Source organism: Mesoplodon mirus (genome assembly GCF_964341445.2).
Source record: "Mesoplodon mirus genome assembly, chromosome: X".
Lineage (NCBI taxonomy): Eukaryota > Metazoa > Chordata > Mammalia > Artiodactyla > Ziphiidae > Mesoplodon > Mesoplodon mirus.
Genome location: NC_138981.1, coordinates 139,526,459 through 139,540,563, shown reverse-complemented (window position 1 = coordinate 139,540,563; position 14,105 = coordinate 139,526,459). Strand labels below are relative to the sequence as shown.

The following is a 14,105-nucleotide window of genomic DNA, read 5'->3' as shown; positions in this document are numbered from 1 at the left end:
CAAACTTTTTGGAGGGCAACTTGGTAATACATATTAAACACTTTAAAAAGAGATTACTCTTTGACCCAACAACCCTCCTTCTAAAATCCTATTGTACATAATGTGTTACACAAAAACAAATGTACCAGGGTATTAATTTCGGCATGGTTCATAATACTGGAAAATTGTAAATAGCCTAAAGGCCTATGTACAAGAGACTGGTTAAAATAACTATGGTATACACATTCTGTGGAACATTATACAGCTATTAAAAATAATGTGGAAGGCACAGGCTTCTCCATATCCACTATATGGCCCACTTCTGGGCCAATTTTGGGTGCCCTGTCTGGAAAGGGATGGTCCTTCTCCTTGTCCCTTTCCTCCAGCTGCCCCTTGCAGTCCCTCCCCTCCTTTGACTCATTTGTCTCCTTTTCTACCACAATATGAGTTGATCAGCCAGGAGCTAATCCCTTAACAAGAAAAGAGGTCAATTTCTCCCTTGAAGTAATAAAGGAGGGCCAAGTCCTCAGACCACAGTAGTTAAATAAATAAAAGTATGATTCCCCCAATTCATTAATACTCAAGACTTTGCTATTGCAAGTGAAAAAAAGTAGAACAGAAACAATCAAAAATATCCACATTGGCTTAAGCCACTGCGAGAATTTCTGGGTCTGTGTAACTGAAAGGTACACAGGTAGTTCCTGTCTTCAGGCATGACTGGATCCAGGACTCGGTCCTCTGAGATCTGTCTTCTTGCTCTAGCTTCCCCTCTGTCCATTGCCAGCCTGCCTCCCCTGCAGCCCCAAAAGTGTCACTGGTTGGATGGGATCACCACGGCCGCAGGAAAGCAGTGCTCCGATTGGCCAGGCCTGAGCCACATGCCCACCCCCGGAATCAGAGGTGACGTCAACTCGATCAGAACCATAATGGCCGAGAGAAAAGGAAAGGGGAGATTTTCTAGGGTGACGTGACGATACCAGTACCAAGAGAAGGGAAACGGATGCTGGGTGACAAAACCCATAGATGTCCTCTACAGTGGTGCAGACTTTTCATCAAATTCATAATCCATTTCCAATGTTTTAAAGGAAGCAGACTAGGAAAGATTATTCCTTAATCTAATAGAACAGTATTTTTATTTTCCCAAAATAAAAATACTTATGTCAAAAGTAATACATACGTGCTGACAATGCTTAAACAATACATACGTGTGAAATTTACAAGGTGGAAGTTTCTTTCCCTAACGCTAATGTCTGGAGATGAGCATTCCTGACGGTGGAGGGGGCTCACTCTAGGTAGTTACTATGCATATCCCCGCACTTTCACATGGTGGCAGCACACTGTGAGAAGAGAACATACCATACCACGCAGAGATTCTCAACTTGTTTTCATCTTTCTTAGTACCCAGCTATCTACCTTGCTCTTTCTCTAACTGCCACACGGTTTTCCACTAGGATGGGCTTACTGTAATTCACTGAATCTTTACTCAGTTGACGTTTTTTTACTCAATGCTAGAATTAACATTCTGGTTAACTCTGCCTTGTTGGCATATGCAAGACTTTCTCTCTGATAGATTCCCAGAGGTGGGCCAAAGGGTAAAAACAGCTTCAACTTCAATATAAAATGCCAAATAAATGTCCCGATAGATTTACTAACACTCCAACTGATGAAGTCTAAGAGTCTTTGTTTCTAACAAATATTGGAGGTTGTTAATTAGTTAAATTATTCCTACACTAAAACCTGCCCTGTTCTCACCAAAAGGAAGACTTGAAAGGATCAAATTGTTTCCAAGTAACTTAACAAGAGTCCCAGAAACAAGCTCAAGAATATGTTTGGGAACACAAATATCCAGCATCCAAGGTAAAATTGCACAGTGTCTGGCATCCAATATAAAATCACCAGGCATGAAAGCAGCAGGGAAATCCAATCCCATTAGGAGAGAAATCAATCACAAATAGGCATCCCAACTGGAAAGGAAAAGTAAGACTACCTTATCTTCAGACCACCTGATCATGTATGTAGAAAATATGATGTAATTCACAGAAGAGCTACTAAAACTATAAGCAAATTTAGCGAGGTTGCAGGAAACACTATCCGTTAGAGGGGGCTAACTCCTCCCCCAAAGACTTAATTGTCCCAAAACTTTTCTTCACTCGTCTGAAACAAGGTCAGTAGACCACAAAGGTCCAGTTCCAGTGTTTCTGGGTTGTTTGATCTTCTCCTGCAAACTAAGCTTTTTATTTTGGCAGCAATCAGACCTACTGGTACAAGGTGGTGGGCAAACTAGAATTCTGGTGGGAGGGCACACTTTCTGAGCAGCAACCATGTACCGTACACCAACGGCCTTAAAAAATCAATAGAAAAGTGAACTTTTACCTCAGTACTTCTACCCGTTGAAATCTACCTTGAGGACATAACCAGCCAGGCAAATACTTACACAGAAGAATTCCACTGACTCGTTACTTATAATAGGGATAAACAGAAACGTATTAAATGTTTAACACTTATAGTACTTCTTTTATGCAGCGAAGTACATGGTTTTTGAAGAAATTTTAGGGGAAAAAAAGCTCATATGTTAAGTGAAAATAATTCAGGAAAAAAATTAACCACGAACTTGCAAAAATTACATTATATTATTGTTATATGTAAATGAAAGTATACAACTTAAGAAAATATTCCAAAATACCGGTAGTAGTTAACGCTGAATGACAGGACATAGTGCATTTTAATGTGCTTCCACTTCCTAAACTGTCTTCAGTTACCTTGTACTACTAGAATATCTGAAGCCCAGAACCTTCCCTTGGAACCAAGGACAAAGCAAGAAACCGTGGAGGCGCAGTACCTGAAAGTATACTCAGACACGGAATAGTAGTTCAGTTTTATTTTCTGCCGTAACAAACATTTCAGCACCCTCCTCCTCCAGCAACAGGGAAGCAACAGGGAAACAACAGGGCCAAGATCTTGTGCCCAAGACCAATGCAAGCAAACAATTAGGGCCCCATAATGAAGTGGCAACTAGTATAGGAATCAACGCCCTGGGGAGGGACGCCCTGCCTAGGAAGAGACGCTAGGTGAGTCCTACGCCCCCTCTCCTGGCCCGGGCTTAGTGGAAACACGGGACACAAAGTGCTGCATGGTCCGAACCAACGGGGAAGGCTGGGTGAGACCGGAGGTGATGGAAATCTGGAGTCGGCCAGGGTCCTCAGCACTCATTGGGCTAAAAGGGAGAGAGCAAAAGAAAACCAAGGTAAACATGGTAACTGTGAGCGGAACGCTCTGCCCCTCAGCGGGGGGCAGGCTCGGCGCGCAAGTCCACGTCCTCAGACCTCGCCTCGGGGGTCTCCAACTCACTCTTAGAACGAGCCCGGCCACCGGCCACCGGCCACCGGCCACCGCCCCCCACCGGGGCCCCTCGGAGAACACACACGGCGACGGTGCTGCCGCTCACCGCGAGCTCCTTCCACACCGCCCCTCGGTGGGGCTGCGCATGCGGCGCCGGGGGCTGGCAGGCCCTCTCTGCCTCCACGGGCCACCGGAGGGGCACCGGGAAGGAGCCGGTGGCGGCACAGTCAAGGAACCGTCCGTCGACCTGGCCTGGGCCGCAGGCCTGCGTCCCCTCAGGCCGTTCTCACTTGTCTCGGGCCCCTCCAGGTCTGCTCCCCTCCCTTCTGGTCCCTCAGGCCGTCTCCCCCCACCACCTCTCCCAGCCCCCGCTGACCCCCGGCCCCCCACCAGGCCAGCGCCTCCAACGGTCTTGGTACCCCTTCCCCCACCCCTTCACATCCCCCGACTGACCCCCTTCTCCCCCCCCCTTCCACTGCCTCCCGAAGGCGCATCCCCCGGCCTCTCCTCAAACAGAATACAACTGGAGCAATTGGCCTCCGGATCCGCTGCCCACGGGCCCGACAAACACCCAGCCCTGAGGCGGCGTTTGCACCTGGTCCCCGCGCAGGGTCTCCACCTGGTCCCCGCGCAGGGTCTCCATCTGGTCCCCGTGCAGGGTCTCCACCTGGTCCCCGTGCAGGGTCTCCACCTGGTCCCCGCGCAGGGTCTCCACCTGGTCCCCGCGCAGGGTCTCCACCTGGTCCCCGTGCAGGGTCTCCACCTGGTCCCCGCGCAGGGTCTCCACCAGGTCCCCCCGCAGCGTCTCTACCAGGTCCCCCCGCAGCGTCTCCACCCTGTCTCATTGCGGCGCATCCACCTCGGTTTCCCGGGAGATGGCGACCGGGCCCTGCGACGACGCGTATGCCCGCCCGGCGCAAAGCATGTCCGTTCGGCCCACGAGCAGGCGGCAGCTGTGCGGCCGGTGGACCTCCACCCTCTTCTGGGACACCTCTGGGGCCTTCTCCGCCGCCCTGGACTACACCACCTCGCGCCACGCCGCGGCCAGCGCCTGGGGCTGCCTCCTCCATGCTGCCTCAGGCTTCGCTTCTGTCCTCCACGCCCAGCACGAGCTTCTGAGGAAACGGAGGCCGCCACAGGAAGCTCCGCCCCTAGGCGGTGACGTCACTGGGGGCTACCAGAGGAGCGCCTGCGCAAGCAGGCCCCGCCGCCATTCCCCGGATGTCACGTTTGCGAGGCCTCTGGGCACGTGACTGCTTCCCAGCAAACCGGCAAACCCCAGGCGAGCCCGATGCACCTCCAAGTCTGTGCTGGTGCCAGGCGGGCCACCCTCACGTGTGACCAGCTTGCTGAGTGCAGGTCCCTGTCATCAACTTCTGCAGGGAGTCGGGTGCCTCTGGGACAGGCCCGGCCAGCCCTCTCATCTCCCACACGTAGCTCAAGTCTGCATGTGTGTGTGCATGCACACGCATGCATGTGTGTGCACGTGCACGTGTGTTGGGGCCCGGCCCTGGGGGGCTGAGGCCAGGGATGCAGAGCGGGCGGTGCCTGCCCGCCTGGGGAAGGAAGTGGGGGACTGCTTCTGGGCCTGTTGTGGACGGCGTGGGGCCAGGCCACCAGCGGCTCCAAGGCTCCAGGGACACAGACTGCGGCGACTCCAGGCTGCAGGCTTGGCCCGGGCCGGCCAGGTGCGTGGGGAAAACCGGCTGGACGCAAGGGCTGCGGCAGGGGGGGCGCGGCGGGGGGGCGGGGGGCACCACCCCAGGGCCACCCCGAGTCTCCTGGCCCTTTGCTGGCACAGCCCTCATGGCCTTTCCCTCCCACAGGAACAAAGTCTTGCAGCTCTCCGGAGGGCTGGAGGTTCCGGGGGCCCTCAACTGGGAGGTGACCCTGTGTCTCCTGGCCCGCTGGGTGCTGGTCTACTTCTGTGTCTGGAAGGGGGTCAAGTCAACAGGAAAGGTCCAGCCGGGGTGACGGCAGGCCTGGGGGCAGCACTGCGTGGGGGGGTGTGGGTGTCTGCCAGCGACCACTGCTGCCACGGGAGGAGACTGCACCAGGGCCAGAGCCCGAGGAGGGGCAGGGACTTCAGTCCGGGCCACTTGATCCCCACCCCCTGGCTGGAGAGTCCTCCCCACCCTGCGCCTCCAGGCCCGGCAGCCTTCCCTCCCTTCCAGTTTCTCTGGGTTCTGGCTCTGAGTCAGTTTTTTGACCTTGTCGGTCTGTCTTCCTCACCTGCCTGTCTGCCCTGGGGCACCCAGCAGGGAGCCTGCACACATCCCTCCCTCAGGGGCTCCCTGTCAGGTTGCGGGGACAACTGTGTGAACAGACACAATAAGACAGCGTGCCGACGGTTGCGGGACACGCGGGACACAGCCAGGTCTCTGGAGGGCGGGAGCATTCCAGCAGGGTCCGCAGAGCAGCCGCTTGGCGCTGCTTGGGTGGGAGGCAGAGGCCTTTGCTGTGGTCTTGATCTTGCCTCTGTCTCTGGCTAGCTGAGTTCTAATCCCCGGCACCGAGGACCCCCGCCTCTCTGCAGACGAGGACCTGGAGTCGGCACGGGAGGCGTGGGACCTGCCTGCGGGCTGCGGCCTCGCTCCCTGCCTCTCCCTCCCTCTGCAGCTGACCTGTACTTCTTGCCGTGGGGCTGCTGGTGCCCCAGCCAAACACCCAGCTTCCTTTGGGAGGAGCCGTGGCTCTGATGAGTAGAAGGGGGTGCCGCTGGGTGGCCTCCCTCCTCAGCACTGAGCACACCGGCCAGCTGTGGGGGGGGGGGTGCGGACGGGGACCGTGGCCTTCCTGGCAGCCCTGCGCAGGCTGAGGGCGCCTAAGGGGGAGGTGGGTGCCGCAGGACCCCTCTGAGGGGCCCCGCCCCCCAGGTCGTGTATTTCACCGCTACATTCCCCTACGTGGTCCTGGTTGTGCTGCTCGTGCGGGGAGTGCTGCTGCCTGGAGCCCTGGACGGCATCGTCTACTATCTCAAGCCCGACTGGTCGAAGCTGGCGTCCCCTCAGGTGAGGTAGAGGTCGGGTGGGGGGACACGGTGCGGGAGCAGGCCGGCCTAGCAGGGCTCCTCACACCTGCTCTCCCCTCGCTCACCTCCAGGTATGGATAGATGCCGGGACCCAGATTTTCTTTCCTTACGCCATTGGCCTGGGGGCCCTCACGGCCCTGGGCAGCTACAATCGCTTCAACAACAACTGCTACAAGTAGGCACTACGGCCCTGCCACCCCTGCCCTGCCTGCCCATGGGCAGCAGGCAGTCTCACCAGCCCACATGGTCCCCTCTGCCCCCAGGGATGCCATCATCCTCGCACTTATCAACAGCGGGACCAGCTTCTTTGCTGGCTTCGTGGTCTTCTCCATCCTGGGCTTCATGGCCAACGTGCGGGCTTTCTCTAGTTGTGGCAAGTGGGGGCTACTTTTCGTTGTGGTGTGCAGTCTTCTCATTTCTGTGGCTTCTCTTGTTGCAGAGCGTGGGCTCTAGGCGCGAGAGCTGCAGTAGTTATGGCACGTGGGCTCAGTAGATGGGGCTCGTGGTCTCCAGAGCTCAGACTCAGTAGTTGTGGCGCACGGGCTTAGCTGCTCCGCGGCATGTGGAATCTTCCCGGACCAGGGATCGAACCCGTGTCCCCTGCCTTTGCAGGCGGATCCTTAACCACGGCGCCACCAGGGAAGTCCCTTGCCTTCTACCTTTGGTTGGGCACTACTCTAGGTGTGTTGGCTGCCTCATCTCATTAGCAACTCTGAAGTAACCAGATGGCATTCTGCCCTTTTTACAAATGGGAAAACTACAGCTCAGAGAGATTAAATAAGCGGCAGAGCTGTGAGTTGTCAATGTGACCCCAGGGTCTGTGTTCCTGCCTGTACATGGCCAACATGATCTACCCATTCGTGTTCCAGAGAAATATCGATAAAAAATACAGATGCTTATAAGAGGCCCTCCCCAAGTTAAGTCACATGCTCCCTAAAAGAGGTTTTCTGTGTGATCATCTCTAGCACATTAATACCCATTTCTGTCAAGTACCATTTATCGGGATGGGGTGATGTCTGCAAAAATATGGACAGAGGGATCCTGATGGGGCTTCAAGGCAAGCTCACGCCTTTTATAAGTAATGCACTTGAGGAGAAAGTGGGATGCAATTTCAAATAGGGTGGCCAGCAAAGCCTGGCTGAGCGGGTGACATTTCAGTAACCCCGGTGAACTCTGGATGAAGAGTTCTAGACAAGAAAAGGCCAGTGCAAAGGCCCTGAGGCAGGAATGAATGGGCCTCGTTTTTCCTAAAGGGCAAAGAGCCCTGTGGGGCTGGATTCAAATAGGCAAGGGGAAAGGGGAAGGGGAAGGGGAAGGGATGAAGCCAGAGAGGATACAGGCTGGATCACGTAGGACTTTTCAGGCCACTGTAAGGCTTTGTTTTCAACTCTGACAGGGAGCCCCTTGGAGAGTTTGGAACTGAGTAGAACAAAAACAATCAAAAATATCCACATTGGCTTAAGCCAAAGGGAGAATTTCTGGGTCTGTGTAACTGAAATGTACAGAGGTAGTTCCTGTCTTCAGGCTTGGCTGGATCCAGGACTCGGTCCTCTGAGATCTGTCTTCTTGCTCTAGCTTCCCCTCTGTCCATTGCCAGCCTGCCTCCCCTGCAGCCCCAAAAGTGTCACTGGTTGGATGGGATCACCACGGCCGCAGGAAAGCAGTGCTCCGATTGGCCAGGCCTGAGCCACATGCCCACCCCCGGAATCAGAGGTGACGTCAACTCGATCAGAACCATAATGGCCGAGAGAAAAGGAAAGGGGAGATTTTCTAGGGTGACGTGACGATACCAGTACCAAGAGAAGGGAAACGGATGCTGGGTGACAAAACCCATAGATGTCCTCTACAGTGGTGCAGACTTTTCATCAAATTCATAATCCATTTCCAATGTTTTAAAGGAAGCAGACTAGGAAAGATTATTCCTTAATCTAATAGAACAGTATTTTTATTTTCCCAAAATAAAAATACTTATGTCAAAAGTAATACATACGTGCTGACAATGCTTAAACAATACATACGTGTGAAATTTACAAGGTGGAAGTTTCTTTCCCTAACGCTAATGTCTGGAGATGAGCATTCCTGACGGTGGAGGGGGCTCACTCTAGGTAGTTACTATGCATATCCCCGCACTTTCACATGGTGGCAGCACACTGTGAGAAGAGAACATACCATACCACGCAGAGATTCTCAACTTGTTTTCATCTTTCTTAGTACCCAGCTATCTACCTTGCTCTTTCTCTAACTGCCACACGGTTTTCCACTAGGATGGGCTTACTGTAATTCACTGAATCTTTACTCAGTTGACGTTTTTTTACTCAATGCTAGAATTAACATTCTGGTTAACTCTGCCTTGTTGGCATATGCAAGACTTTCTCTCTGATAGATTCCCAGAGGTGGGCCAAAGGGTAAAAACAGCTTCAACTTCAATATAAAATGCCAAATAAATGTCCCGATAGATTTACTAACACTCCAACTGATGAAGTCTAAGAGTCTTTGTTTCTAACAAATATTGGAGGTTGTTAATTAGTTAAATTATTCCTACACTAAAACCTGCCCTGTTCTCACCAAAAGGAAGACTTGAAAGGATCAAATTGTTTCCAAGTAACTTAACAGAGTCCCAGAAACAAGCTCAAGAATATGTTTGGGAACACAAATATCCAGCATCCAAGGTAAAATTGCACAGTGTCTGGCATCCAATATAAAATCACCAGGCATGAAAGCAGCAGGGAAATCCAATCCCATTAGGAGAGAAATCAATCACAAATAGGCATCCCAACTGGAAAGGAAAAGTAAGACTACCTTATCTTCAGACCACCTGATCATGTATGTAGAAAATATGATGTAATTCACAGAAGAGCTACTAAAACTATAAGCAAATTTAGCGAGGTTGCAGGAAACACTATCCGTTAGAGGGGGCTAACTCCTCCCCCAAAGACTTAATTGTCCCAAAACTTTTCTTCACTCGTCTGAAACAAGGTCAGTAGACCACAAAGGTCCAGTTCCAGTGTTTCTGGGTTGTTTGATCTTCTCCTGCAAACTAAGCTTTTTATTTTGGCAGCAATCAGACCTACTGGTACAAGGTGGTGGGCAAACTAGAATTCTGGTGGGAGGGCACACTTTCTGAGCAGCAACCATGTACCGTACACCAACGGCCTTAAAAAATCAATAGAAAAGTGAACTTTTACCTCAGTACTTCTACCCGTTGAAATCTACCTTGAGGACATAACCAGCCAGGCAAATACTTACACAGAAGAATTCCACTGACTCGTTACTTATAATAGGGATAAACAGAAACGTATTAAATGTTTAACACTTATAGTACTTCTTTTATGCAGCGAAGTACATGGTTTTTGAAGAAATTTTAGGGGAAAAAAAGCTCATATGTTAAGTGAAAATAATTCAGGAAAAAAATTAACCACGAACTTGCAAAAATTACATTATATTATTGTTATATGTAAATGAAAGTATACAACTTAAGAAAATATTCCAAAATACCGGTAGTAGTTAACGCTGAATGACAGGACATAGTGCATTTTAATGTGCTTCCACTTCCTAAACTGTCTTCAGTTACCTTGTACTACTAGAATATCTGAAGCCCAGAACCTTCCCTTGGAACCAAGGACAAAGCAAGAAACCGTGGAGGCGCAGTACCTGAAAGTATACTCAGACACGGAATAGTAGTTCAGTTTTATTTTCTGCCGTAACAAACATTTCAGCACCCTCCTCCTCCAGCAACAGGGAAGCAACAGGGAAACAACAGGGCCAAGATCTTGTGCCCAAGACCAATGCAAGCAAACAATTAGGGCCCCATAATGAAGTGGCAACTAGTATAGGAATCAACGCCCTGGGGAGGGACGCCCTGCCTAGGAAGAGACGCTAGGTGAGTCCTACGCCCCCTCTCCTGGCCCGGGCTTAGTGGAAACACGGGACACAAAGTGCTGCATGGTCCGAACCAACGGGGAAGGCTGGGTGAGACCGGAGGTGATGGAAATCTGGAGTCGGCCAGGGTCCTCAGCACTCATTGGGCTAAAAGGGAGAGAGCAAAAGAAAACCAAGGTAAACATGGTAACTGTGAGCGGAACGCTCTGCCCCTCAGCGGGGGGCAGGCTCGGCGCGCAAGTCCACGTCCTCAGACCTCGCCTCGGGGGTCTCCAACTCACTCTTAGAACGAGCCCGGCCACCGGCCACCGGCCACCGGCCACCGCCCCCCACCGGGGCCCCTCGGAGAACACACACGGCGACGGTGCTGCCGCTCACCGCGAGCTCCTTCCACACCGCCCCTCGGTGGGGCTGCGCATGCGGCGCCGGGGGCTGGCAGGCCCTCTCTGCCTCCACGGGCCACCGGAGGGGCACCGGGAAGGAGCCGGTGGCGGCACAGTCAAGGAACCGTCCGTCGACCTGGCCTGGGCCGCAGGCCTGCGTCCCCTCAGGCCGTTCTCACTTGTCTCGGGCCCCTCCAGGTCTGCTCCCCTCCCTTCTGGTCCCTCAGGCCGTCTCCCCCCACCACCTCTCCCAGCCCCCGCTGACCCCCGGCCCCCCACCAGGCCAGCGCCTCCAACGGTCTTGGTACCCCTTCCCCCACCCCTTCACATCCCCCGACTGACCCCCTTCTCCCCCCCCCTTCCACTGCCTCCCGAAGGCGCATCCCCCGGCCTCTCCTCAAACAGAATACAACTGGAGCAATTGGCCTCCGGATCCGCTGCCCACGGGCCCGACAAACACCCAGCCCTGAGGCGGCGTTTGCACCTGGTCCCCGCGCAGGGTCTCCACCTGGTCCCCGCGCAGGGTCTCCATCTGGTCCCCGTGCAGGGTCTCCACCTGGTCCCCGTGCAGGGTCTCCACCTGGTCCCCGCGCAGGGTCTCCACCTGGTCCCCGCGCAGGGTCTCCACCTGGTCCCCGTGCAGGGTCTCCACCTGGTCCCCGCGCAGGGTCTCCACCAGGTCCCCCCGCAGCGTCTCTACCAGGTCCCCCCGCAGCGTCTCCACCCTGTCTCATTGCGGCGCATCCACCTCGGTTTCCCGGGAGATGGCGACCGGGCCCTGCGACGACGCGTATGCCCGCCCGGCGCAAAGCATGTCCGTTCGGCCCACGAGCAGGCGGCAGCTGTGCGGCCGGTGGACCTCCACCCTCTTCTGGGACACCTCTGGGGCCTTCTCCGCCGCCCTGGACTACACCACCTCGCGCCACGCCGCGGCCAGCGCCTGGGGCTGCCTCCTCCATGCTGCCTCAGGCTTCGCTTCTGTCCTCCACGCCCAGCACGAGCTTCTGAGGAAACGGAGGCCGCCACAGGAAGCTCCGCCCCTAGGCGGTGACGTCACTGGGGGCTACCAGAGGAGCGCCTGCACAAGCAGGCCCCGCCGCCATTCCCCGGATGTCACGTTTGCGAGGCCTCTGGGCACGTGACTGCTTCCCAGCAAACCGGCAAACCCCAGGCGAGCCCGATGCACCTCCAAGTCTGTGCTGGTGCCAGGCGGGCCACCCTCACGTGTGACCAGCTTGCTGAGTGCAGGTCCCTGTCATCAACTTCTGCAGGGAGTCGGGTGCCTCTGGGACAGGCCCGGCCAGCCCTCTCATCTCCCACACGTAGCTCAAGTCTGCATGTGTGTGTGCATGCACACGCATGCATGTGTGTGCACGTGCACGTGTGTTGGGGCCCGGCCCTGGGGGGCTGAGGCCAGGGATGCAGAGCGGGCGGTGCCTGCCCGCCTGGGGAAGGAAGTGGGGGACTGCTTCTGGGCCTGTTGTGGACGGCGTGGGGCCAGGCCACCAGCGGCTCCAAGGCTCCAGGGACACAGACTGCGGCGACTCCAGGCTGCAGGCTTGGCCCGGGCCGGCCAGGTGCGTGGGGAAAACCGGCTGGACGCAAGGGCTGCGGCAGGGGGGGCGCGGCGGGGGGGCGGGGGGCACCACCCCAGGGCCACCCCGAGTCTCCTGGCCCTTTGCTGGCACAGCCCTCATGGCCTTTCCCTCCCACAGGAACAAAGTCTTGCAGCTCTCCGGAGGGCTGGAGGTTCCGGGGGCCCTCAACTGGGAGGTGACCCTGTGTCTCCTGGCCCGCTGGGTGCTGGTCTACTTCTGTGTCTGGAAGGGGGTCAAGTCAACAGGAAAGGTCCAGCCGGGGTGACGGCAGGCCTGGGGGCAGCACTGCGTGGGGGGGTGTGGGTGTCTGCCAGCGACCACTGCTGCCACGGGAGGAGACTGCACCAGGGCCAGAGCCCGAGGAGGGGCAGGGACTTCAGTCCGGGCCACTTGATCCCCACCCCCTGGCTGGAGAGTCCTCCCCACCCTGCGCCTCCAGGCCCGGCAGCCTTCCCTCCCTTCCAGTTTCTCTGGGTTCTGGCTCTGAGTCAGTTTTTTGACCTTGTCGGTCTGTCTTCCTCACCTGCCTGTCTGCCCTGGGGCACCCAGCAGGGAGCCTGCACACATCCCTCCCTCAGGGGCTCCCTGTCAGGTTGCGGGGACAACTGTGTGAACAGACACAATAAGACAGCGTGCCGACGGTTGCGGGACACGCGGGACACAGCCAGGTCTCTGGAGGGCGGGAGCATTCCAGCAGGGTCCGCAGAGCAGCCGCTTGGCGCTGCTTGGGTGGGAGGCAGAGGCCTTTGCTGTGGTCTTGATCTTGCCTCTGTCTCTGGCTAGCTGAGTTCTAATCCCCGGCACCGAGGACCCCCGCCTCTCTGCAGACGAGGACCTGGAGTCGGCACGGGAGGCGTGGGACCTGCCTGCGGGCTGCGGCCTCGCTCCCTGCCTCTCCCTCCCTCTGCAGCTGACCTGTACTTCTTGCCGTGGGGCTGCTGGTGCCCCAGCCAAACACCCAGCTTCCTTTGGGAGGAGCCGTGGCTCTGATGAGTAGAAGGGGGTGCCGCTGGGTGGCCTCCCTCCTCAGCACTGAGCACACCGGCCAGCTGTGGGGGGGGGTGCGGACGGGGACCGTGGCCTTCCTGGCAGCCCTGCGCAGGCTGAGGGCGCCTAAGGGGGAGGTGGGTGCCGCAGGACCCCTCTGAGGGGCCCCGCCCCCCAGGTCGTGTATTTCACCGCTACATTCCCCTACGTGGTCCTGGTTGTGCTGCTCGTGCGGGGAGTGCTGCTGCCTGGAGCCCTGGACGGCATCGTCTACTATCTCAAGCCCGACTGGTCGAAGCTGGCGTCCCTTCAGGTGAGGTAGAGGTCGGGTGGGGGGACACGGTGCGGGAGCAGGCCGGCCTAGCAGGGCTCCTCACACCTGCTCTCCCCTCGCTCACCTCCAGGTATGGATAGATGCCGGGACCCAGATTTTCTTTCCTTACGCCATTGGCCTGGGGGCCCTCACGGCCCTGGGCAGCTACAATCGCTTCAACAACAACTGCTACAAGTAGGCACTACGGCCCTGCCACCCCTGCCCTGCCTGCCCATGGGCAGCAGGCAGTCTCACCAGCCCACATGGTCCCCTCTGCCCCCAGGGATGCCATCATCCTCGCACTTATCAACAGCGGGACCAGCTTCTTTGCTGGCTTCGTGGTCTTCTCCATCCTGGGCTTCATGGCCAACGTGCGGGCTTTCTCTAGTTGTGGCAAGTGGGGGCTACTTTTCGTTGTGGTGTGCAGTCTTCTCATTTCTGTGGCTTCTCTTGTTGCAGAGCGTGGGCTCTAGGCGCGAGAGCTGCAGTAGTTATGGCACGTGGGCTCAGTAGATGGGGCTCGTGGTCTCCAGAGCTCAGACTCAGTAGTTGTGGCGCACGGGCTTAGCTGCTCCGCGGCATGTGGAATCTTCCCG

General features: G+C 55.9%; 2 protein-coding genes across 2 annotated transcripts; both read left to right on the top strand.

Annotated features, from left to right (window-relative positions):
- Window positions 1-5,095: 5,095 nt before the first annotated feature.
- LOC309796863 (sodium- and chloride-dependent creatine transporter 1-like) lies at window positions 5,096-6,824 on the top strand. The gene is made up of 4 exons (XM_082610272.1): window positions 5,096-5,277; window positions 6,195-6,329; window positions 6,421-6,524; window positions 6,613-6,824. Exons 1-4 carry the CDS (start codon window positions 5,125-5,127, stop codon window positions 6,800-6,802), a joined length of 582 nt encoding a protein of 193 aa, XP_082466398.1. The 5' UTR covers window positions 5,096-5,124; the 3' UTR covers window positions 6,803-6,824.
- Window positions 6,825-12,030: 5,206 nt separating this feature from the next.
- LOC309796996 (sodium- and chloride-dependent GABA transporter 3-like) lies at window positions 12,031-13,518 on the top strand (the record flags this gene model as incomplete). The annotated part of the gene is made up of 2 exons (XM_082610370.1): window positions 12,031-12,459; window positions 13,375-13,518. 2 exons carry the CDS (start codon window positions 12,031-12,033, stop codon window positions 13,516-13,518), a joined length of 573 nt encoding a protein of 190 aa, XP_082466496.1.
- Window positions 13,519-14,105: the final 587 nt, after the last annotated feature.

Excerpts from the sequence above, each read along its gene's own strand:
- LOC309796863 (XM_082610272.1), top strand. The coding sequence starts at position 5,125 with ATGGCCTTTCCCTCCCACAGGAACAAAGTCTTGCAGCTCTCCGGAGGG. Across the intron at positions 5,278-6,194 it reads GGGTCAAGTCAACAGGAAAG|GTCGTGTATTTCACCGCTAC; the intron begins GTCCAGCCGGGG and ends CCCGCCCCCCAG. Across the intron at positions 6,525-6,612 it reads TTCAACAACAACTGCTACAA|GGATGCCATCATCCTCGCAC; the intron begins GTAGGCACTACG and ends CTCTGCCCCCAG.